This window comes from Callorhinus ursinus, unplaced genomic scaffold (assembly GCF_003265705.2).
Source record: "Callorhinus ursinus isolate GAN/ISIS: 27379988/994484 unplaced genomic scaffold, GSC_fseal_2.0 scaffold24, whole genome shotgun sequence".
NCBI classification, from domain to species: Eukaryota; Metazoa; Chordata; class Mammalia; order Carnivora; family Otariidae; genus Callorhinus; species Callorhinus ursinus.
Window position 1 is genome coordinate 29,166,643 of NW_027397086.1, and position 22,359 is coordinate 29,189,001.

Below are 22,359 nucleotides of genomic sequence, written 5' to 3' on the forward strand. Positions count from 1 at the left end.
AGCTCCTAGGACACTGCCCAGCACACAGTAGATGCTGCAAAACATTTGTTGAAGGAATGAATGATTATTTTAAAGCAAGAGTCTGAACTCCAGCTGTAGGGGAATATGGACTCGAGGCTGGTGACCGAGGCAGGAACTCAGACCTAGGAAGCATGCCAGGAATCCAGTTATCCAAACTGGAACACAAGCCAGGGTAGGATCTGGGAACCAGAGGGATGCCCAGGCATCAGAAGTGGGCATGAGATGAGAGCCTGGCCTGGATCCAGGCTGACCGAGAGTGAGGCTGGCGCTCTTTGGGTCAGGGCCGGTCCCAGGCCACATATCTTGGGGCCAGGTCACCCCATAAGTGGAGACAGAGGGGCTGAAAGGCGGGGGTCAGGCAAGGCCTTCAACCACTTAGAAAATGTCAATCAAAGTTATCCTAGCTTTCAACTTATTCCCAGATGTAGGTGTCTGTGGATACTCCATATTGGAACAGCTTACAAGGAAAGCACAAATGACTAAGGGAGAAAAAGTGAAAATGCTCATTGAGAAACCTGAACTGAGAAGTTGGCCGATGCCAGAAGCTGATGGCTAGAGAACAGCTGTGATGTCAAGTGAACACCAGCTAAGAGAGATTACCTTGTCCTCTGGACCATTTTTGGTCTTGTTCGTGGAGATGCTCAGGTGAGCTCTGTCCACGCAAACCCTTTGGCTAAGTGAAGCTCAGGAGTGATGTGTGCAGAAGCCTAGAAAGAGGAGTTGGGACAGGGAGTACTTGGCCTGGGCTCCCCAGAGCTGTCCAAGGTACTCTCCAGGATTCAGCACAACCTCCCCTCTCTGTCCTCATGCTTCCTGATTAACTAGCCTGTGATTCAGAGCTGCCCCTACTTCACTCCAGAAGAGCAAGTCTGTGGACATCATCTGGTCCAACTCCTTTACCACATACCTGAGGGAACCGAAGTTCAGAACAGTTGAAAGTCAGGGCAGTGCCCCTCCCATAGCAAAGGTTGTCCCACCATCCTGGCTCCCAGTGCACTATGTACAGAGCTCCTGCTGGCTCTGGGTTCCTGTCCTACCCTGGTAGCTCTGTGTACTTGGACAAGCTGTGGAACCTCTCTGAGCCTCAGTGTATTCATCTGTAAATCGAGGATGATAAATACAGGACTTTGTTCACTGGGCTGTTGTGAGGATTACATTATAAGGCAGGTAGTAAATACTCAGTGAGGGTTAAACTTCCAACCTTGTTGCAAGGTCGTGGATATGGCCCACAATGGTTGGCTCAAGCACAAGGATGTTTTCTCATTTGATGTCCTACTGTCTCCCCTCATTAATCACCCCTTGGGATTTTATATTTTAATGACCCACAATTTCTATTCTTCAAATGTGGAGGGGCCAGGTCAGATCACAGGACTGCTTTGCCTAAGGTTAGCCAGTGCAGCCTGTGCGACCCGGCCAAGAGAGGGCCAAGTCAGGCGAAGCGGGGATCTGCTCTGAGTAGTGCTCCCACCCAGAGGGAAAATTCTAGGGCGGAGCCCTCTGGGAGTGGGGACACGGGGAGGTCAAATGCCTGGAGGGGGCGCAAGGTGAGGACCCTAGTCTCTTCCGAGGTTGGCAGAGGACGGCTTCTCAGTCTGGTGGGGAATTCGGAGGGCTCTCAGTCAAGGCCCTAAGCTCCGGACACCCTAGCACCAAGGGATGTTAGAGCGCCGGCAGCATCTTTGGCCGCCCCTTCGGGCTCGGTTAGGGCCTCTCTGGACACCCGCGCAGAATAGAAGAGCATAAGGCTGCAGGTGCCTCTAGGACGCCTCCGTGGCACGCTCGCAGCGCAGACCTTCCCAGCCAGACCTCCGAGCAGCAGTCCCAAACCACCGTGCAGGAAGCGCTTGGCGGAGCGGTGGCGGCCACTGCGTGTGCCAGCACGCAGTGCTCTGTCCCCCAACCCCTGTCCCCGGGCGCTCAGGTCCCCGAAGGTCCGCGGACAGCGGCAGCCCGCTCGGCGGAGGGCCGGGGGGCGCGTGTATGCGTCTGCTGGGAAGGCGGCCCTCCCCGCGGCCGCCCCTGCGCCAGCGCCTCCCCCTTCCCCGGCGCGCAGGGCCCGTGCGGGTCCCCGGAGGCGGCCCGAGCCGCCGCCGAGCAGCCTCGCCTTCGCCTCCCGCGTTTCCTGCCGCCCGCCCTCCCCCGGCCGGGCTTCAGGGGCTGCCGCGGAGCAGCTCCCGGCGGGAGAGCGGCTCAGAGCGCGCACGGGGGCGGGCGGAGGCGGCCTGGTTCGGGGTGGCAGCGCCGGAGAGAGGCGCGCGCGAAGACGCCGGCCCCCCTCTCCGCGTTTGCTCTCTCGCTCCCCGCCTCCCGCACTCCGCTCGCTCCCACCCCTTCCCGGCGTGATTGATCCGTCACGGGCGCCGCCGCCGCCGCCGCCGCCGCGGCCGTTCAGAGCCGAGCAGGAGCCCGAGCCGGAGCCGGGGCCGGGGCCGGCGCCATTGCGCGGGCGCCGCGGGGAGAGCTTGGCGCGGGGCGGCGGGCCGGGCCAGGCCATGCGGGCCGAGTGAGCCGGCGCCCGCAGCCCGCGGCGCGGCATGGCTTCCCCGCGGAGCTCCGGGCAGCCCGGGCCGCCGCCGCCGCCGCCGCCGCCGCCCGCGCGCCTGCTGCTGCTCCTGCTGCTGCCGCTGCTGCTGCCGCTGGCGCCCGGGGCCTGGGGCTGGGCGCGAGGTGCCCCCCGGCCGCCGCCCAGCAGCCCGCCGCTCTCCATCATGGGCCTCATGCCGCTCACCAAGGAGGTGGCCAAGGGCAGCATTGGGCGCGGCGTGCTCCCCGCCGTGGAACTGGCCATCGAACAGATCCGCAACGAGTCGCTCCTGCGCCCCTACTTCCTCGACCTGCGGCTCTACGACACCGAGGTGAGTGTCCGGCCGCCCGCGCCGTCGGGGCTGTGGGGGGCGGCGGATGAAGGAGTGCCGAACCGAGGGAAGCCTCGACCCTTGGGCAGAGCCCTGATTGAGCCGCCTGTGCCTGCCGAAGGCTCCGCGGGCTGGTGCTCAGTGCTCACCCCGGGGTCCCTCCGGTCTTGGCTGGCACGGCTGGTAACAAGATTTGCTGAGCATCTCCCTCCTTTGGGATTGTATGTGTGTATGTGTGTTGGGGGTGGGGGACAGAAGACGGGTTTCCTTTGACCGGAGGAGTGTAGAAGGTGGGGACTGGACCCTCTAAAAGGGCCTGCAGTGGTTGCTCCTGCCCAGGTCCCGCTGGTGGGGCTGTGGACTGCCGGGTGGGAGGAACAGGCGCATTGACTGGAAACTGGGCCACCCGGGGCTAGAGAGGCCGTGGCCTGCTCGCGGGCCCCCAGGAGAGCCCGGCCGCGCTTTGAGGTCCGGAGAGCTCCGGGACCCGAGGGGCCAGAGCGCGCAGGAGGGCTGGGCGCGTAGTGCGCGCGGGCGGCTCGGAGCCCGCACCGCGCCGGCAGGTGTGGGGCCGCCGGCTCCAAACGGCTGCTGCCTGAATGTGCCCGGCGCTCTCTGCAGCCGGAGCGATTTTATGGGGAGACTCCCGCTCGGTTTAGTTGCTCAGAGAGTGCCCTGAGCAGGTCTCGCTGCGGACGCGCAGGGGTGTCCGGCAGCGCCGCTGCTGTCCGCCCTGCGGCTGCAGGCGCAGTTTCTCCCGGCGCAGACTTGAAGCACGGACTTGGAGCGCAGCAGCGGGCTGGCCCTCTCGGCCTCCTTCTCCGAGGAGAGCGGCAGAGCCTAGGGCTTCGCATCCCAAAACCCCCTCCCCACGCCCGCAGCGCGGGTTCTGGCTGAAGCTCCAGCGCGGACCCACACCGCCTGCACGGCTGCTGGAGGGGGTCTGAAGGAGCGATCGCCGGCCGCGCGAGGTCGGGTTTGCGAGTTTTTCCGGACTGAGGGAGCCCCTCCGCTCCGGCCGCCGCGTCTGAGACGCGGCCTGAAGGGGGCAGTGATTTCCTGTGCAGTGCGCTCTGTTGGCGCCTTCAGCACCGCGCCAAGCCGGGCCGGGCGCTGGGCTTGACCCCGGCTTCCCGGAGCTCCCCGGGAGCCTCTGCTCCAGCCCTGGTGCCTCTCCTTCTCCTCTTCGGAGAGGAGCTTTGAGCTGCCGCGCTGCCCGTGCAGTCTGGGCTCCGCTTCCTTCTCTGCCTGGTCCACCTCCCCCCCCTTTTTTGTCCCCTGAGAAAGAGCAGAAATCTGGATGGCATCTTTATTCCCCGCCTCCCCCCTTCACTGATGAACCAGCCCGCTCTGCGCTGTAAATAAAAGGTGAAGGAATGGTTGGCAGTTGGCGGCGGTGCGCGCAGCCTGCTGCAAGCGGAGAGCGTCCCTCTGCCCCGGGAGGATGCAAGCTGGGAGGCTGGGCAGAGCTAACCCGGGTGTGGAATTGTTTCTGAATAGCATTCTCGTCGCCCTCATCTTTGCCCGAACATTTCAAGTTTTCCGGGGGACTTGTCTGGCACGCATAAATGCACAGCGCACCTCAGTTCTGACCTCAGCATGTCCCCTCAGCACTGTTTCCCTGTTGCCTCCATACATACTCTTTCAGAAGGGACAGGAGAGAACCAGTTCTTTGGAGACAGAAACATTTGTGGCTAGGGCAGCCCTGCTTGCATCATCACCAAATGTTGTCAGCTGCAGAGTGTTTTTATCATCAATTGATTCCCTTCAGAAAGCCTCCCTGAAAGAGATTTCACATTAGCTTGTTTGTGGCAGCGAAGGGATGGGTGCTTGGTTTCAGGGTGTGGGTTGAAGCTTTTACATTTATTTTTCGAGTGTATCTTGACTTTCTGAGCGAGAGGGCCCAAAGGCGAGCGGATGAGGTTCTTCAGTTGGTGGGAATCTGCAGGAAGCAGTGTGGGAAGGAAGGCGCAGGGTACTCTCAGCCTCACGCAAACAGAGAAGCGTCTCTGGCCCTGGAAGGGGCACAGAGCAAGGGCTTTGCAGTGGGTGGGACCTGGGTTCTAGTCAGATGCCAGTTATCTTCCCCTTGGGTGACCTTGAGTGGGGTCATTGGATCTATCTTCAGCTTTGATTCTCGCATCTGGAAAAGTGGGGCTGTTGCACATACTAGGTAGGGTGGTGGTGTGACGCTCTAGGGGGATAACAGGCCCAGGTGGAGAGTGCCATGAGCTGGCGGGCCCGGCAGCCAGGGCTCTGTCTGACATGCTGGAAGCACCAACGCAATGTTTCCTGCCTCCCTTCCTTCATTTTCCTCTGGCGTGGTCCACAAGTAAGATGTTGCAGCTTTAGGTGTGATAAAATGGTCACAACTAAAGATCAAGACTGCTTATTTTGTTTTTCTCGCTTTTGAAATCTTGTGAAGGGTAAGTGAAGTTATCACAGAAAAGAAGAATCCAGGCTTACAATCAAATATGTATGTTATCTCCTGCCATGAGGTGTCATCTTTGGGAGAACGTGCAGGTGATATAATACTTAATTTTTTCAAGTGGCCCATCTCCATAGGAGAGGTACTTTCTTGCTGAGCCGCAGTAAAGGAATGCTCCGTGTGGGTAATTGCAGCAAGATCCATAGTGATCCGAAGGGTGGTTGGGGCCTGTGTTAGAGCGTCTGGGGCCTGTTTTATTCACATGGGCCGTCTTTGCAGATAGTGTGTATGCCCTGATCACTTCTTGGCTGTGTCACTTGTTGTCTGTAGACTTGAACAAAAGACGGATGTGGTGAATGGATTTTGGCTGGCTTTGCTGACATTTGCTGTCAGTCAATGGCCAGAGGCTGTGGGCAGCCAGGAGGGAACTTGGTCCAAGCAGTCTTCAAAGAGATGGAGATTTACCAAGTAATGGGTTAATCTGACCACTGGGAGAGCCTCTCTCAATAAAGGAGCCTCCTGCCTGAATTTCTTTAGGTGACCCTCTCACTGTAATTAGAATAACACTAGAATATTCAAAGCCCCACTCAGTGCCTTGTGTTCCTAAAAATGAAACATCTCAACAGAGCATCTGCTAGTTAGGACCTCTTTTCTCTGCTCTAGATAAAATCTTATCCCAAAGTAGAGTTGAATATATAAAAACACAAGTGAGACGACTGAATATACAAATAAAAGAGGCATCAGAAGACATACAGAAGCATGGAAGTTACTCTACCAAGAACCTGGGTTATTGCAATTTTGTGTATTACATTTTAGCTCTGAGCTTCCTGACAGTCAAGGTAAAAAGGTAAAAATGGTGGATTACATTACTTACATGTTTGATTAAAAGATTCTGAAGGACGACGTCTTTTTTAAAAAGTTTCACAGGAGATTCAGAATGTTCTTCACATGTTGTTTCTCATCCTTTGGTAGCCACATTAATAAAATTAGATAATAACCAAGGGATGAGGTAAGAAGTAGTGTTGGCTTTTCTACTCTGATTAAAGTAGTGTTCATTTTAAATTTTTTTATTTTTTAAAGATTTTATTTATTTATTTGCCAGAGAGAGAGGGAGAGAGCACAAGCAGGGGGAACAGCAGGCAGAGGGAGAAGCAGGAGCCCAAAGCGGGGCTCGATCCTAGGACCCTGGGATCATGACCTGAGCTGAAGGCAGACACTTAACTGACTGAGCCACCCAGGTGTCCCTAAAGTAATGTTCATTTTAAGAAAAATGAAAATTAGAAAGAAGCATGAAGAAAAATAATAATTGCTCATAATCCCCCAATACAAAGACAATTATACCTAATAATTTGCATCATTCCCTTCTAGTTGCCAAGTTTTACTATTTTATGTACTTGAGATCTCACTCTATGTGCCCTTTTATATTTTGTTTCGTTAATTTAACATTATATTATGGGTACTTCCCCATGTCCTCAATTGCAAAGATGATTTTGAGTGGCTGTATACTATTCTATCCTATGGGTGCACCATAAATATTAAGTCATTCCCCTATTGTTGGATTTATATGTTTTCCCACTTGTTACTAGTTTAAATTATTATGCGATAAACTTAGGGAAAGTTCAGGGAGCCAAAGGAGCACATTCTAGGTGTGCACCTCTCAGGAAATCTACCTTGATGCAGGGATCCAGCTTAGAAAATCCAGGGGAAGCCTGGTGATAGGTATGTCCTTTCCTTAAGCAGCTTTGCCAAATATCTGTTCTCTCATTCACTGTGCTTTAGAAAGGGCCCAGGCAACTGGTGGATGGAGGCTGAGCTTTTTAAGGACGTCTGAGTACAACTCAGCAGGCACTAATTGAGCACCTGCTGCAGTCACGGGTGCTGCAGAAGGGAATAAAATGCAGCCTTGGGTTCGAGGGAGGAACTGGTGCATAGGAGAGAACAGGCCAGCACATATTGGCCATTTTCAAGGTAAGGTAGAAAGGGATCGTGGTGATGACTGCACGGCTCTGTGAATATTCAAAAACTGTAGAATCAAAAGAAAGAATGTTATGATATATGAATATATTTTAATACAGCTATTCTTAGAAATAAAAAGTTAGAAAATGAGCCCTTTCCGGATCAGACTACCTCTTCTTTGTGGTTCTAGCCCCACTGCCCAGCGTGGTACCTGGCCCTTAGGCGGTGTATTGCTTTGGATTCCTTGCAAGTGATAGAAATCCCACTTTAACTGGTTCATGTGACTGAAAAATCCTGGAGTGGGCTGTCTTCAGGCATGGCTGAATCCAGGGACTGAAATGCTATCTTAAAAAAATGTCTCTCTCTCTTGGCTCTGATTTCCTCTGTTTGGCTTTCCTCTCAGGCAGGCTCTACCCATGTGGCGGCACAGATGGCCCTTACCAGCTGCAAATTTACACACTCCCAGTTTAGAAACTCCAGTAAGAAGAGTGTTTCTTTCCCAAATATTTCAGCAAAAGTCCCAAACTCAGCTCTTGTTGGCTTGAATCCGGTCATGTGTCCATCCCTGAGCCAATCACATGGCACTGATGGTCTGGGACATCAGCCCGCCTTTCATGGAGGGAGAGGGCAGGGAAGTCAGCCCTGCCCAACCACGTGAGTAGGGAGTGAAGAAGAGGTGATTCCTCGAAGGACATCAGAGGCTGTTAAAGGTGTGGACAGCAGGGGCGTCTGATCACAGATATCCACAAAGACAGGCACTTGGGAAATGCTACATTCAAGAAAGAGACCAGGGATGCCAAGGGCATTGAGAGAAAGGGAAGATCATATCTAGGTCAAGAGAGGCTTCCTGGAGGAGAGGAAATCAAGATGGGCCTGAAAGGACCAATGTAATTTTGACAGAAAAGCAGGAACTCAGGGAAATGGAGGTTGGATCCCAGGCAGGAGCTCCAGGAGCAAAGGATGGAGGGAGACAAAGTGTGAGGTGTGTTTGGGGAGCACTGAATTATTACATTTTCCCCTGAGTGCAGGGCTTATGGAGGGACAGGGAGCCTGGTGGTGGGTGTGGAAGGCCTCGAATCACGTGTCGAGAAGGTTGGACTTTATTCTGGAACTACGAGGAGCCATGTACAGGTGGCGGTTTTGAATGTGGTCGTGCTGTGATCAGGGCCAGTGGGAGTGCAGAGCCGAGATGGTAGACAGATGAGCCGGGAGACTGAGAAGCCAGGACGCTGCTCCAGCAGTGGAAGGGCAAGATGCCGAAGCTTGAACAGAGGTGGAGAGGCGGTGTGGGAGGATGTGGAGGAGAACGGGCAGCGCTGAGACCTGCTGGGGCAGGAAGGACAACAGAGAGGAACCCTTAGGGGGCCGGGGGTGGGGGATGGATCCGGCAGGCAAGAGTCACTGAGTCCAGGCGCTGCATTGTAGGGGCACGAGGAGAGAGCGGCCCAGTAGGGGTGAGGCTAGGCACAGTATGGCAGACTCCCTCTCCAGATCCCTCAGCTCCCCGAGTTCCCAGTACCTGTAGGATGAGCTCCTCAATATGTCAGGAACCCTGGGTTTGTATCCCTGTTGGGTACCACTTACCTGCTTGGTGACCCAGGGCAAGGCACTTTACCTCCCTTTCGTCATCTATAAAATGGGGCTAACAAACCACCCTGGCAATCAAATCAGTGCTTGGTGCACTGTGAGTGCCCAGTGAATATTCGCCGCTGTATTGTCACTGTTGTCATTATTCCTGTACCATATGGGGACAATTATGCGGACCTCACAGGGCTGTAAGAAGGAATAAATATCTTGCATGTGGAACCTCACATGATGTAAATGTAAGGCAGAGTTATCTGTAATCCTGTGTGCCAACGCTGTGCTGCTGGGAGGGGTGCTGGAGGAGGGGGATGCGAGTAGCCCATCTTCCCCTCTGCCGTGTGTCCTAGCATACACTGGGCTTGAGCTCCGTGAAGGCAGGCCATCAGTGAGCGTCTGCTCAACTGCACTGTGAGAGCATAAATTCCAATCTCCTTTCTGAATTAGCATCCCACTGAATGAAGTTTGTCCAGATCACCTCTCTAGGGGCTTCACCCCCACCCCCATCACCGGGGGACTCAGGTGACCCCATCTATCAGGATTAAGTTGACTGTCAGGCTGTGGCTGCCTCCTGCCTATTCCCACCAACACCAACCCAGTGCTTCCCCCGTGTGAGGGCAGTGCCCTTGGCCATGCCAGCCCCCGACCAGTTCCCCAGACCTAGCCAGCCACCCCGGGGGGCTGTGGATGGAACTAACACGCTAGGGCCTGTTTAGCACTTGGTATTGGGCTAAAAGTTCAACTTGTTAACTTTATTTTTAGTGGGGGCTTCTTCCTGTGTTTGGCCGACCCTCCCATGGGCACAGAGTAACATTGGCTTCTTCACGTGGAGATCTGTGGTCTCAGCAGGGACACGAGCAAGCTGGAGGGGTAAGAGCCGTGAAAACAGAGGTGCTGAACAGATCCATGTGTAGGATACATGTCTTTTGTCAGTCAGGGTGAACTAGGTCCTGCTGCTTGAACAAACAAATCCTGAAATCTCTATTGCCTACATAATAAAATTTCTCTGTCGCTGACCCAAGGTCCAGAGTGTGTCAGAAGTGCTCCCGAGGGGCTCTCCTCCAAGTGGGAACACAAGGATCCAGGCAGGTTTGGGGTGGGACTCTCCCAGTTTGTGACTTCAAGAAAATGGGGGTATACATCTTTCCTTGGAAGTGACACATGCATTATTTCTACTCATATACCATTGACTGGAAATAGTCACGGGTCACGCCAGCTTCAAAGGAGGGTGGGAAATGTTGAGGAGCAGGTGGGTGCCATGCAGTCTTGTCATTCTGGGTCCTTCAGGAAGTAGATGCCAGGATGCATTTAGAAGTACAGGAGCTCTTGGCGGGGATGCCCGTGAAAGATACAAGAGGAGGTGGGGAGACGCTCAGCCCATTACGCTGGGCTGATAGCTGTGAATGGAGGGGAAAGAGGGATGGGTAGGGAGAGGCTCAGCAAGTCTGGGCCAGTCAGTGGCCTGCTCTGGGGCAAAATCTGCCCATAGAGAGGTCCCGTATCAGATTGGAAGAGCCAGGCTCTAGAATCCCTGCCCAACTCAGTCCCCGACCGCAGGCTGCCTGGGAGATTGTGTCCTTAGCGGAATTAAATATGGCGACAGAGTTGAAGCTGCGGTGAAGGCCATCAGCTGACTGCCCTCCTCCTGTAGGTTCTGCCTGCAGAGGAGATCGACCGGCCCTCTTACACAGCTGCTGCAGACACTGCTTCTGCCTCAGTGCCCTAGTGTGACACACTCTCACCGATAGAACTTTCTGCCAGGCCCCGTTCTAGGCTCTGTGACACAGAAGTGGATGGGACATGAAACCTGCCCTTGAGGAGCTCACGGCTGAACAGGTGGTCAGAACAGACAGAAACTGTTGCACCTGTTGCGAGCCAGCCATGGTAGGGGTCAGAGGAGGATGCTGGGGAAGGCGACCTCCTTCTGGAGGCACCCACTTGGCCATTCCCTATGTTCGACTGTGAATGTAAGTGGCTCCTTGTCGCTAACTTTTTTGGTTATTTTGATTGTAGGAAGGTCAGAAAATTAAATGGTGTATTTCACCCAATGAACATCTGTTTTCATCTGCTCCTTTATTTTATTCTTACTCTCTATGCTTATGTAACGATGTGCTGTGAAGCTGGTGAGACGCCTTCCTCTCTGTATCTTTCTAGGAACAAGCAGGTGTACTACGCCGGAACTGTGGGGGTGTGAGCCCCACATGGGGTTGGTGATCTGGGTTCTGGTGCTAGGTTAGTTGTTAAGACCATGGGGAAGTTGTTGCTTCTCTCTGTGAATTACAGCATGGCTTGAGGATCTCCGCTCCATTGTAAGCACTGTGAGAGCAGGTGCTGAGTGTCTCTGGCTCCCTTGTAGTCCCCTCTAGGCGCTATCTCAGGGCCAGGCACAGAGCAGGAGCTCAGTAAGTGTTTATTGAACAAACAAATACATCTAAAAGCTTGGAACCCAGCTCTCTGGCTCTAAGAGGATTAATGGGCATAGTTTGAACAAATTGAGGAGATACTCTGTATGCCAAGCCATGTGGGGTGAGCTTCCTGCTTGCTCTTTATTTGTTCATTTGGGTTGTTGTTATTTGGTACTTTCGGGGTCCCTTTAGTTGTGGAGTACAAAGGGAAAAGATTACTTGTTGGTTGTTCCAGTAGAAGATTAAGTGCAGGGGCGCCTGGGTGGCTCAGTCGTTAAACGTCTGCCTTCGGCTTAGGTCATGGTCCCAGGGTCCTGGGATCGAGCCTCACATCGGGCTCCCTGCTCAGTGGGAAGCCTGCTTCTCCCTCTCCCACTCCCCCTGCTTGTGTTCCCTCTCTTGCTGTGTCTCTCTCTGTCAAATAAATAAATAAAATCTTAAAAAAAAAAAAGGAAGGAAGATTATGTACAAAGCTGATGTCATTCTCCTCTCCCCCTGACAAACATATCCGGCATCGTCCAAGGTACATGAAAACCTAGGAAATAAATACTTTCCAGCATCTGACAACTGTTATGGTTTTAGATGGGTTTATTAGAACAGTCCTCTAAACCAGCAGTTGGTGGGTATAGGAATCAGGTTGTGATATCCCATTCCCACCTCCAGGGAAAGTGAGAGTCAATGGAGGCTGGACTGGGCTCTGGTCCTAGTAGAAATTGCAGGAATGGAGCCAAGTCATCAGCCTTGGCGAGCCAGGTGGTCTGGTGACAGGTCTGGGGATAGTGAATGAAGAGGTCCCCTGGGATCCTCTGAATAGCAAGACTTATTCCACGCTCTCTGCTCCTGGGCTGGAAGCTTCTGCTCTTTATCCTTCCGTGGTCAAGACTGACTCAGGAACTGGGTAAACTCAGCCTAGAGGTAGCCATCTCCCTGATCTGGTTTTAGTCTGGACCCCAAATCAGATAACCAAGTTTATTAGAAATATGTGCAAAATAAGAATAAATCAGTTATGCACTGAGCTTGAGGGTCTGAGAATTCTTGCTCAAGTAAAGGGCATGAACCTTGTGAGACCTTTTGGGGCCGATTGGGGAGTGCTTTTGCAGTTTTCTACTTTTCTGGTCTTTTTGAACAGTCTATGTTGCTGAAAGGATGAAGTGTCATTGTCATCTAGAAAATTAGTGGTAGATCCAAAGTGCTGAGTAAATGGATTCATTTGTCTTCATCAGTGTCCACGTTCCACAGCTGCTGGCTAAAGCAGACCCCTCTCCTGCCACTTGGCTAGGACATCATCAGTCACCATTCAGATAAAATCTAGCCAAAGGAAGACTTTGTGGAGTGATGCGTTATTGCCCTCTCATGGCGCAGGGTCAGGAGGTGGCAGAAAGAAAATGATATTTTCACACTCTGCTTATGATCCACTTGACTTTGTTCAGAGGGAACTGATTTTGAAAGCAACAGCCTTCCTTATAATAATCACTATATTATCCAAATCACTTTGTTTCCAGAACTGCCCATTCACTGAAGCTTTTCTGAGAATGCCCAGAATTGTTTCAGGGATTTAACTGGCAGGCAGGGACCTGGAAGCCCAGCCCAGGGCATTCGATCAGAGCCCATGCTATGGCTCCCAGCGAGGCTGGCTCAGACCACCTTGACTTTGACAGGAGAGTTGGCTTGCCTGTCACTCCACACAGTGTCTTCTGGGGGCCCGACTGACCCCTCTGAGCTCCTTGCTGGACTCCAGTTCTAGAAACACTGGAAAACCCTTGGAGAGCGTCTAATCTTGTTATAAAAGGAGGAAAGGGGAATGGAAGCATTTAGTTGCAAGCATGCAGGTGAAGAAGAGAGTACAGCGGCAGCAAGAACTCGCCTGCATCCTGGGCTCTGCACGCATTAGTCCCTGCGTCGGGCACTTTGCAGGTTCGCCGACGTGATCCTCTCCACAGCCTGGTGGGCTAGGGGCCATCATTGCCCTCAGGTTGCAGGTGAGGCTTGGCGGCATCACGTGACATGATAGCCAACCCGGCGGTGAGCTGCCATTTCAATGTGGACAGTCTGACTTTGATGCCCGTGCGTAAGCACCAAGGGAGCGGCATCCTCGTGTAGTTTCCTACCTTCCTCCTAGAGAGGCAAGTGGCCTGTGTTGTAGTGGCTGACACTTTTCTTATTTTATTTTGTGAACTTCACCCAACCCCTTGTCTCTCCCTCTAACTCAGCCCCGGCCTCTCCCACTTCCCTGCCCACCCACTCAGTCACACACAGCCACGCTGTGCTCTCTCCTCACTTTGAGCACGTCTGTCTACACACCTGGATCCCACAGCTCCTCTCTCTGCTCCCCTTGCAGCCGTGGAGCTTGTCACCTCCCGCGGTATTTACTTGGGGTGTCAGTGTTTGTGTCTCTGTGTGTCTCTCCTGGATTACCTCGAAGGCAGCGGGGCTGCTTCCTTTGTACTTGTAGCTCAGTGCCAGGCCTGGGGCTGGGTATGGGGCCTGTGATGCACCCACGACAGCAGTGCTCCCAAAGGTTGTGCAAGGCCCCCTGGCATTGTCACCTAGCAGTGTGAGAAGGGTGAGGAGACAGGCCAGGGGCTGTCCCCCAGCTGCAGAGGACAGTTAGGACCACTGAGCCAGCACTCTGATCAGGTGGCCTTCCTGCCTGACACCCTGCAGGGACTCACCCTTGTTCTGGGGGTAGGAACAAAACTTCTCCTGGTGGCCCTGGAGGCCCCGAGAGTCTTCCCTGCCCACTCCCCAGCCTCGGTGCTGCATGCTCTCCCTTCCTACTCTGGGCCTAGACCCATGGTCCTTTCAGTTTCTGGAGTGAGTGCACCTCCCTCCCCCACCCTGCATAGGTCCTTTGCACAAGCTGTTCCCTGTCTGGAACACTTTTGCCACCTCTGTTCATCTCTTAGATACCAGCTCAAGTGGGCTTTGTCTATCCTACCTGATTGGGAAGAATCCCTTGCCCCGTTTTCTCTGAGAACCACAACCACGAACCTTTCCTTTCTAGGGCTTACCACAATCGCAGTTTTACGTTTGTTGGACTCTTTGATCCCTCTTGGTCTTCCGTGTTCCTGCGGAGGACCATGAACTTCATAAGTGCAGGAGCAGCTCTGTTTTGGCTCCCCGTAGTGCCCAGCCCAGTGCCTGGCCCACAGTTGGTGGTTGGGAGCTATCTGTGGGATGAATGGGGGAGAGCTGAAGGGCTCCTGAGGCCGATCTGCTTGTTTATAATGTCTTGCTGTGTGTTTTCCGTGCCTCGTCAGGGAGTCAGCTGGGCACTGTGGGAAGACTGTTAACATTTGGAATCAGACAATGCGTGCACATGTGTCCCCGCACACCCGGCGCCTTGGGCTATCCTCTGTGGAATGGAGATGCCACTGTCATGGGGATCTTTTGAAGGTTGGCATAGAACATTCATGTGAAGCACTGAGCACATGGGGCACATCGAGTAGGTGCCCACTAAGTTTTACCGTCATTTTATTATTATGTAGGTGAACGTGTAAAATGCTATGTAGTCACATGCAGTGGGGGAGCATGTGTCTGAGGCCAGCGAAAAAGCGTGTGATTGGGTGGGAGCCTCACGGGATGGGTTTTCTACATGGCTGTTTCGGACCCATTCATTCCTGGGATGATTTGGCCCACACTGGGAGCTCAGTGGTGAACTTCCTTGGCCTGTTGTCCCTGGTGATGCCCTCATAGCTCTGTGTTGTCCCTGCTGGCTATTGTCCATCACCTCACCTGGCTGCATGCTGGGCCAGCCCACAAGGACAGGCATGTCATTTTTCTGGTAACTGCCATGTCCCAGTGCCCAGCACAGAGCCTGCAGGCACTTGGTACTATCTGTGAGTGAATGAAGGCCTCTGTGTCCAAGCACCTCGCATGGCCCCTGGCACATTGTAAGTGCTTAGCAAATGTTTCTCGCATGAGTGGTGCTAAACACAATGTAAAGTAACAATTTTGGATAAAATCACAACTGCGCCTCTAAATGGAGCAGAGGGAGAAGACGTTATCAGGCATCTTCAGTTGAAGATGGCTTCAGTTGAAGACTTCATTTGAAGGCTGGAGGGAAACGTCCTGGTGTTTCTGTGTGATGAGACACAGTTCCCTTTAGGCTCAGGACAAATCTGTTAGCTTAGAGGGCAGGGCGGTTCGGTGGGAAGAGCTCTGCGCTCCACATGGATGACCCGTCTCTGATATTCGGTGGTGGAGGACCTTGAACTAGTCATTCAACTTTTCTACACCTTAGTTTTATCATCTATAAAATGAGAATGATAATGATGCCCGCCCTGTTTATCCATGGAGTTATTGTAGAGATCATTGATGCGGGGAGGGGGAGAGAAGGAGCAGAGAGAGGGGAGGAGAAATAGATTAATGTGAAAGTGTTTACAAAAGTTGTAGAGAGTTACAGATATAAGATATGCCTGAAACTAAGCACAAAGAGTAATTAATTCTGGGTTGTTCTCTCAGGGCCTTTGGCTGTTTCCAATAACATCTTAATAAAAGACACTGAGATGTTGTTCATACAGGTGATTCATTCAACTTCCTAATAAAGAAGGAAGGCATAGTATTAGATTATAACAGTGTGAGAGCAGGTAGGCAGGGGGCTGAGGTTTTCTGACCCTAGCTGACACTCTTACAGAGGCGTCTAGAACAAGATGTAGTGAACGTGTCTTCCTCTCAACTGTCAGATGTCTTCAGTCATCAGAAGTCCAGCCATCCGTCTTCGGCACATGTCAGATCCAAGACCATCCACAGCCAAACTATCTCACAAGGGCCCCAGGGTAGAAATTTGGGGGCGTGAGAGTGAGTGAGGGCTGTCCGCTGTGAGAAGTGATTTGGGGTTCAGGCCAGCAGTGGGGGCCCAGCCTTCTAGTCAGGGAGGGCGTTGCAGGTTTGGGGGCTGGGGCAAAGCCTGGCACACCGGCTTGAAATCTGAAATGGCCCCATAGGAGTGGCTGGCTGGGATGCCCAATGTGCTGAGCTAATAGTACTTATTTTCTCCAGCGGGGCCCTGTGTGGCTCTCTCCAGCAAATGTACAGGTATTCGGTTCATACCTCAAGAGATCTGGGCCAGGCAGTGTGGAGATGGGTGTGATTTGAGAAGTTTGGGGGCCCCCAAGCTCCCAGCTACCACATCCCACAGGCTGTTGTGGACCTGGGTCTTCAGATCATCGATTGGCTTTGCTCTGGCTGCTCACCGTCCTCTGGAAGCTGTGGCCTCAGCTGGCCCTCATTCTAGCCTTGTGGCTCCACGGTGGTGAAAACCAAGTGACACATCCTTACTGAGGCCCCACCACATGCAGGCACCATGCTGGGTGCTTTCACACATGCACCCACGAAGGCAAGGTGTCATAGAAAGAGCTTGGTTTTGCAGCCAGAGAGGCCAGGTCCACCCCTCAGCCCTGCTGGGTGACCTGGGGTGGCCGCTTCCCTCGGGCCTCTCTTCTCTGACCTGTGTAACGTGGAGGTTTGATAGCAGATAACCAGTGTTGTTTGGGGACTAAATAAAACTATGCGGACCTGCTGCCCAGTGGGTGTTCCATAGATGCCACAGTGTGGGGTACCCCGGGGGGATGTGATGCACTTCTGTCCTGGTGCATGGACAGAGCAGAAAGTCACGAGGCTGGCCCCTGAGAGCGCCTGTGGTACTGGTTTCCGAGGGTGAGGCCCTCTGTTGTGTTTTATTTTTATTTTTAAAAAGATTTTATTTATTTATTTTTGAGAGAGAGAGAGAGAGAGTGAGAATGAGCAAGGGGGAGGGGCAGAGGGAGAGGGAGAAGCAGACTCCCTGCTGAGCAGGGAGCCCAACGCAGGGCTCCATCCCAGGAGTATCATGACCTGAGCTGAAGGCAGACGCTTCACCGACTGAGCCACCCAGGCGCCCTCTCTTGTGTTTTAGTTCGAGTCACCTGGACGGCCCTGTCACTGCACACTTCGAAAGCCAGGAGCTTACAGCTGGGGGAGGCGGGGCATGGATATCACTGGAAGAAGGCCTGGCTCTGTATTCAGATGACATTCTAGAAGCCCCTGTCTTACTGTTAGGAAGCTTCGAGGTTGCTGGGGTCAGTAGCCCCACTGTCTGAAGGGCACAGGGGCCTCCGGAAGGAAGAGGAATGAGGCTGACCCCCCCTGTCTGGAGCCTGACACTGACAGAGCCTCATCTGAGGCGTGCTGGAGCCCTGAGCAGGGTCTACTGAGGGAAAAGGGCAAAAAGAGCTCCCAGAGGAAGTTTGCTTGGAGTGGGGGTGTAGGGTGCCAAGGGCGGTCTGCTCTGGAGGTCGGAGCTGATGCTGGAATCCCTCCTCCCCCTGACTATGGGACTGTGGCTGCATGTATAAATGCAAACTGAAGGTGCTCAGTGTTGAGAACGGTAGTCCTCAGTTTCCAGCTTAGCTCTGGTACAGCCTCCGGCACTCCCCTGTCCCAGGGTTGACCCCCCTCAGGGGGCAGGGCTCTGCCCTGGTTTCAGTGGAGACCCCCGGCTTCTATGGCCACCACAGCAGCAGGGTGGAGCTGGAGGGGCCTGTCTCAGGGGTTGGGCTCAGGGGCAACTTGAGGGGTACAGCATAGGCTACCCCAGGGTCCAGGGCTCACTGGGCCAGGTATCGCTGAGAGGATGCCTATCCCTGTCATCTTTGAACATTCAAAGACATGTGATCTTGTTTGTACCCAGTCTGGTAAAGGGAGAATTGCAGTTGGTTTCTAATGTAGGTCTTATAATAACCTTATTTAGTAGGTATTCTTTCAACAATTAAATAAGAATTGCGAAATTAGTACAGTGCTAGAGTTTACTATTTCTTCCAAATGCATCATCTGGTAACAACCTGGTACGAGAGGAATTCTGTTAGCTCCTCTTATAGATGGGGAAACTGAGGCTCAGAATGATGAGCCCATGTGAGGCAGTAAGTGGACACTTACTGAGTCTGAGTCTGCTAGACTCTTGACACCACCCATAGCTTCCCCTCTCATTCTAGTCTAGCCAGATGGAAGGGTCTGTTGTCCTGCATTCTTGACTGGGTTTACTGGGATCCAGCCAGAAGCCAGGGGAGTCCTCCATCCTGGCCGCCCCAAAGGCCTTTCGATCAAGCCCTGGAGAGTGGGGAACAGTTCTAGATGGTGAGGTGTGTGTATAGATCCTATCGGCTTCACGGATGACGAAGTGCTTCCTATTTCATCCTCCTGAGCGTCTCAGGAAGGACTGCCAGACGTGGTTGCCTGCGGGGGGAAGGCAGGCGCTCAGAGTGGCTAGAAGTTTGGAGCAGGATCTGTACTGCCGGCCGCTGTCAGCTGGCTGCACGGGAGAGGTGACCTCCTGCTGGACGTGGCGCTCCATTCAGCAACGAGCACGGAGGCCCTCCCTCGTGCCAGGCTGTGGGCATCTGGGCAGGACTTGGGCGTGACCCCTGCCTGCCCTTAGAGGGTTCATAGGACAGTGTAGACAACTCACACGCAAGCAGGTGACCCTAGTGGAGTGCTTACGAGCAAGCATGGGCTCTGGAGCAGGACCGCCTGGCCTCCACTTACTAGCCGTGTTAATTTGCGGCGAGCCACTTCATTTCCCAGACTCCAGTGGTCTTGTCTGTAGAAAGGAGTGACAATAGTACCTACTTCACAAGTTAGTGAGAAAAACTAACTCAGTTAAAGTTTTCCAAAGATTTCAACCACTGGCCGATACATAAGGAAGTGCCATCACGTGTTTGTCAAATGAAATAACTGATACAAGACTGATTTGTACATATTCTTTGGGGAGGCACAACTAAGGGCTGCGGGCGTGTGCAGAGGAGACGAACTCTCACTGGTACAGCCTACGGACTACGAGGGCTTGGCAGAGCAGCCGACCTTGGAGCTGGCCTTGAAGGACATAGGTGGAAGATATGGGAGAACCCTGTGAGAGGACAGAGGTGGGCTGATGTGGAGCCGTTCAGAGGTGGCAGGCACCCAGGTGGCTGGCCACGAGAGATGCTGGGGGAAAGGAAGCTGGAAGATCTGCAAATGCAAGCCCCTTTGGGCCTGCCGTGTCTGAAGGCATGTTTTTAAAATCAATCTGTGCTTGCCGAGAGCCTCCTGCAGGCTCCTGGCTTCTGATATTTGCTGTCAGCAGAGAGGCTTCCTGTTAGCTAAAGCTGAAGGACACGCTCCCCTGTCACCTGGGAGCTGGGCAAGCTTGTGTCCAGGGGCATCACGAAGACGAGGGCACAGGGGAAAGAAGGTGGATCAGGCAGATTTGAAGTTAAATCTTGGCCTCGTCTCTTCCTGCTGTGTGGCCTGGGGCAGACCCCGGACCCACTGAGGCTGTTTTTCCACCTGCACAGTTGGAGTGTGCAACTCTGCTCTGTAGGTGACCAGAAGGCAAGGACAAGCGGAAGTGTCTCCAAAAGCCCCAGCTGGGGCTGCGCACCCCGCAGATGCCTGAGAACGCTGCATGGGAACAGGACCCAGCTTTGTTTGACACCACTTAGATTCAGAAGTCTGCCATAAGACCGTTCTAATTTTAACAATCAAAAAATGACTCAGGGCCTGAAGAGGGCCCAGGAGTGATTTCAAAGCTTACTCCAAGTTGGGTCTGTAGGTGGACCTCGTAGATGCACTCAGCTTTACGTTTCCCTTAATGGCTTTCTTGATGAAGAGAAGCAGAGAGGAGCGGTGATCCGTGCTGGAATCACTGTCGTAGAAGGCCAGCAGCCAGAAGCCGGGTCGGCCGGCCTGGCCACGCCGTCAGAGGGCAGAGGACGGGCGCTGAGAGCCCCAGGCTGTCTGTCGGGAGGGCGGGCAGCCGGCGTGGCTGCAGAGGTGTATCCTTTGGACAGGGGCTGTGCTGCACACCGTGCTGGTGCTGGGGGCCCTGTCTGTGTTCAACTGTGTCAGGATGCCCGGCAAGGATTAGGTGCTCCCTCCCTCCATCCCCCAACAGGACAGGCTCTGGGTTTGGAGATGGAAAAGCTCCCGGGGGCTTTCCTTTTGAGACCTGCCGGGTTCCAGCCCCTTTTCAGCCCACCACCGATCACTTCTCCTCCGACTACGGAAGGGCCGTTCCTAAAACCCATTTGGATGGGAAGAGATTCGGAACAGAGCAATACAGTGTTTTCTCACAGCCACTGATAAAGAAGTTGATGTCGGAAGACTCAATTGGATTTTTACCAAGATGACTCCATTCTGGGTGTTTGGAGAACGGGAGCTGGAGTGGCTTAGGGGAACTGAAAGGAAGAGAAGAGGGTGTTCTGAATTCAGGATGTTGGAAGGCTCGACCGCTGGGGTCTTTCTAAGGGAATCAGGGCCTCTGAGCCTCGGTTTCTTTATCTGTAAAATGGAGAGGGCACCTTCTCTGGCTACCCTCCCAGGGTGATTTTATGCTTCAGTCAGATAATAGCACTGGAAAGCCCTTGAGAAAAGCCAAGAGAAGAATATCTAGGATTGTTAAGTATTTCCGTGAGAGAGCTCTACAGTGTCAGTTGTCTGAACTTGTGAGGAAGGAAATCATGAAAGTTACCAAAAAAGCAGCATTGTGAAAATAATGGAACTAAAGTAGGTCTCCTTTAGGTTTGGGGGAAGAAATAGGGCAGTGGATGTAAAGATTGAACTATCTATTCTCGTTTTTGAGTCAGAATTTGCTTTTCAGGGCAGAAAGTAGACAGTTGGATTCTTTCATCCTGTGTAAGCTAGAAGTCAGGATGTCAGGAGATTTAGAGTCCACCAGAGCAAACCAATAAATATATCCTGAAAACATTCTCTTATGTGGTTTGGATGTGCATAAGAAGCCAGTTTAAGAGCTTTCAGATCTTTATCTGGTATAAATAATCATAATTGGCGTAATAGTGTTAGAAAGAGCACAACAGAGCCACAGGCCCCCACCACTGTGACTTGGGGAAAAGCGAGGCTAGGAGACATCTGGAATAGAGAATATTTCAGAAGACAACACTGATTCCTCCCCTGGTTGCAGTGGTTTGCTTTCTCCAGCCCAGCTCTTCTTGTTCGGAGCTGTACAAGATCCCTCTGGAACCTGGGATGTGGAAATCCTGGCTTATTGCCTAGGTGCTCTGGGAGCAGGCGTGAGCTTGGCTAAGTGAAGCCATCCCTTAGTGAAGCATCACTGACATCGACAGGGGGAGCACATTCTCGGTTCTAAGCACTTTATGTAGTAAATCATCTACTTCTCATCCAGGCCCGATGAGATAAGCATTCTCATTGCTCCCATTTTTCAGATGAGAAAACTGAGGTACGGAGAGCTGGGAGCCTGGCAAATGCGAACTCCATGAAGGTGTTTGACAAAATCTCTTGCAACTTTTCCACTAGGTAGAGAAGATGGTCCATTTGGGTGCATCCGTTTGTTGTTTGGATCTCAAATGCAAAAGATATTAAACTGCAAGGTAGTCTGTGGTGGTTGTCCACAGGATTCTGTTCTTTGCCTTCAATATCAGATATGTATTCTTTCTTTAAAAGAAAGACACATATTAATTCTTTCATCAGTGATTTGGATAAGGTCATAGAAGTCATACTGCTCATAAATGTACACTATATAATATATATATATATACAACTTAAAAGAAGATATATATTATTTCTTTAAAAGAAAGATATATGTTAATTCTCTAATCAATGATTTGAATAAGGTCGTAGAAGTCATACTGCTCAAATCTTGCTGAAGATGTCCAGCTAGCCAGGAGGATTAGCCAAAAAATAAATTTTCGCTTAATACATCCACCCTCCAGGATTCCAAGATTTATTTTCCAAGATTCACTGTGTCAGCTGGCACTTGGGTTCAGAAAACCAACTGTTTACGGACAGGACAAAGTTGATGAGGGCTTAAAGGCAGTAGGTATGTGGAGACTAAGGCCCTGGTTGACCATGATTCATTATGGATCGAGGGAGCGCATGGGGTCTGCTGCTCAGTGAGTGTGTATAAATTTGGCCACCCAGGTAGGCTGGAGTCCCTGGGTCCTCTGAGGATGGCGCCTCTTTCAGGGACTGGCCAGTGCCTCTCTGCAGCCCGTGGTAGCTGATGCCAGGGGGTCTGTGGGATGGTGCCCTCAGACTGGTCATGGGGAAAATCCAGTCATCCTGAGGCCGGCAGGCTGAGGCAGGCCGGAGCTGACTGACCAACAACCAGATGAGACCACAT

At 52.7% G+C, this 22,359-nt stretch overlaps 1 protein-coding gene across 1 annotated transcript in view; it reads left to right on the forward strand.

Annotated features, from left to right (window-relative positions):
- The first annotated feature begins 2,555 nt into the window (after positions 1-2,555).
- GABBR2 (gamma-aminobutyric acid type B receptor subunit 2) overlaps positions 2,556-22,359 on the forward strand; it is a 342,515-nt gene continuing 322,711 nt past the window's right edge. The window contains exon 1 of the mRNA XM_025888598.2: positions 2,556-2,876. Coding sequence (XP_025744383.1) covers positions 2,556-2,876 — 321 coding nt within the window. The remainder of the gene's footprint in view (positions 2,877-22,359) is intronic.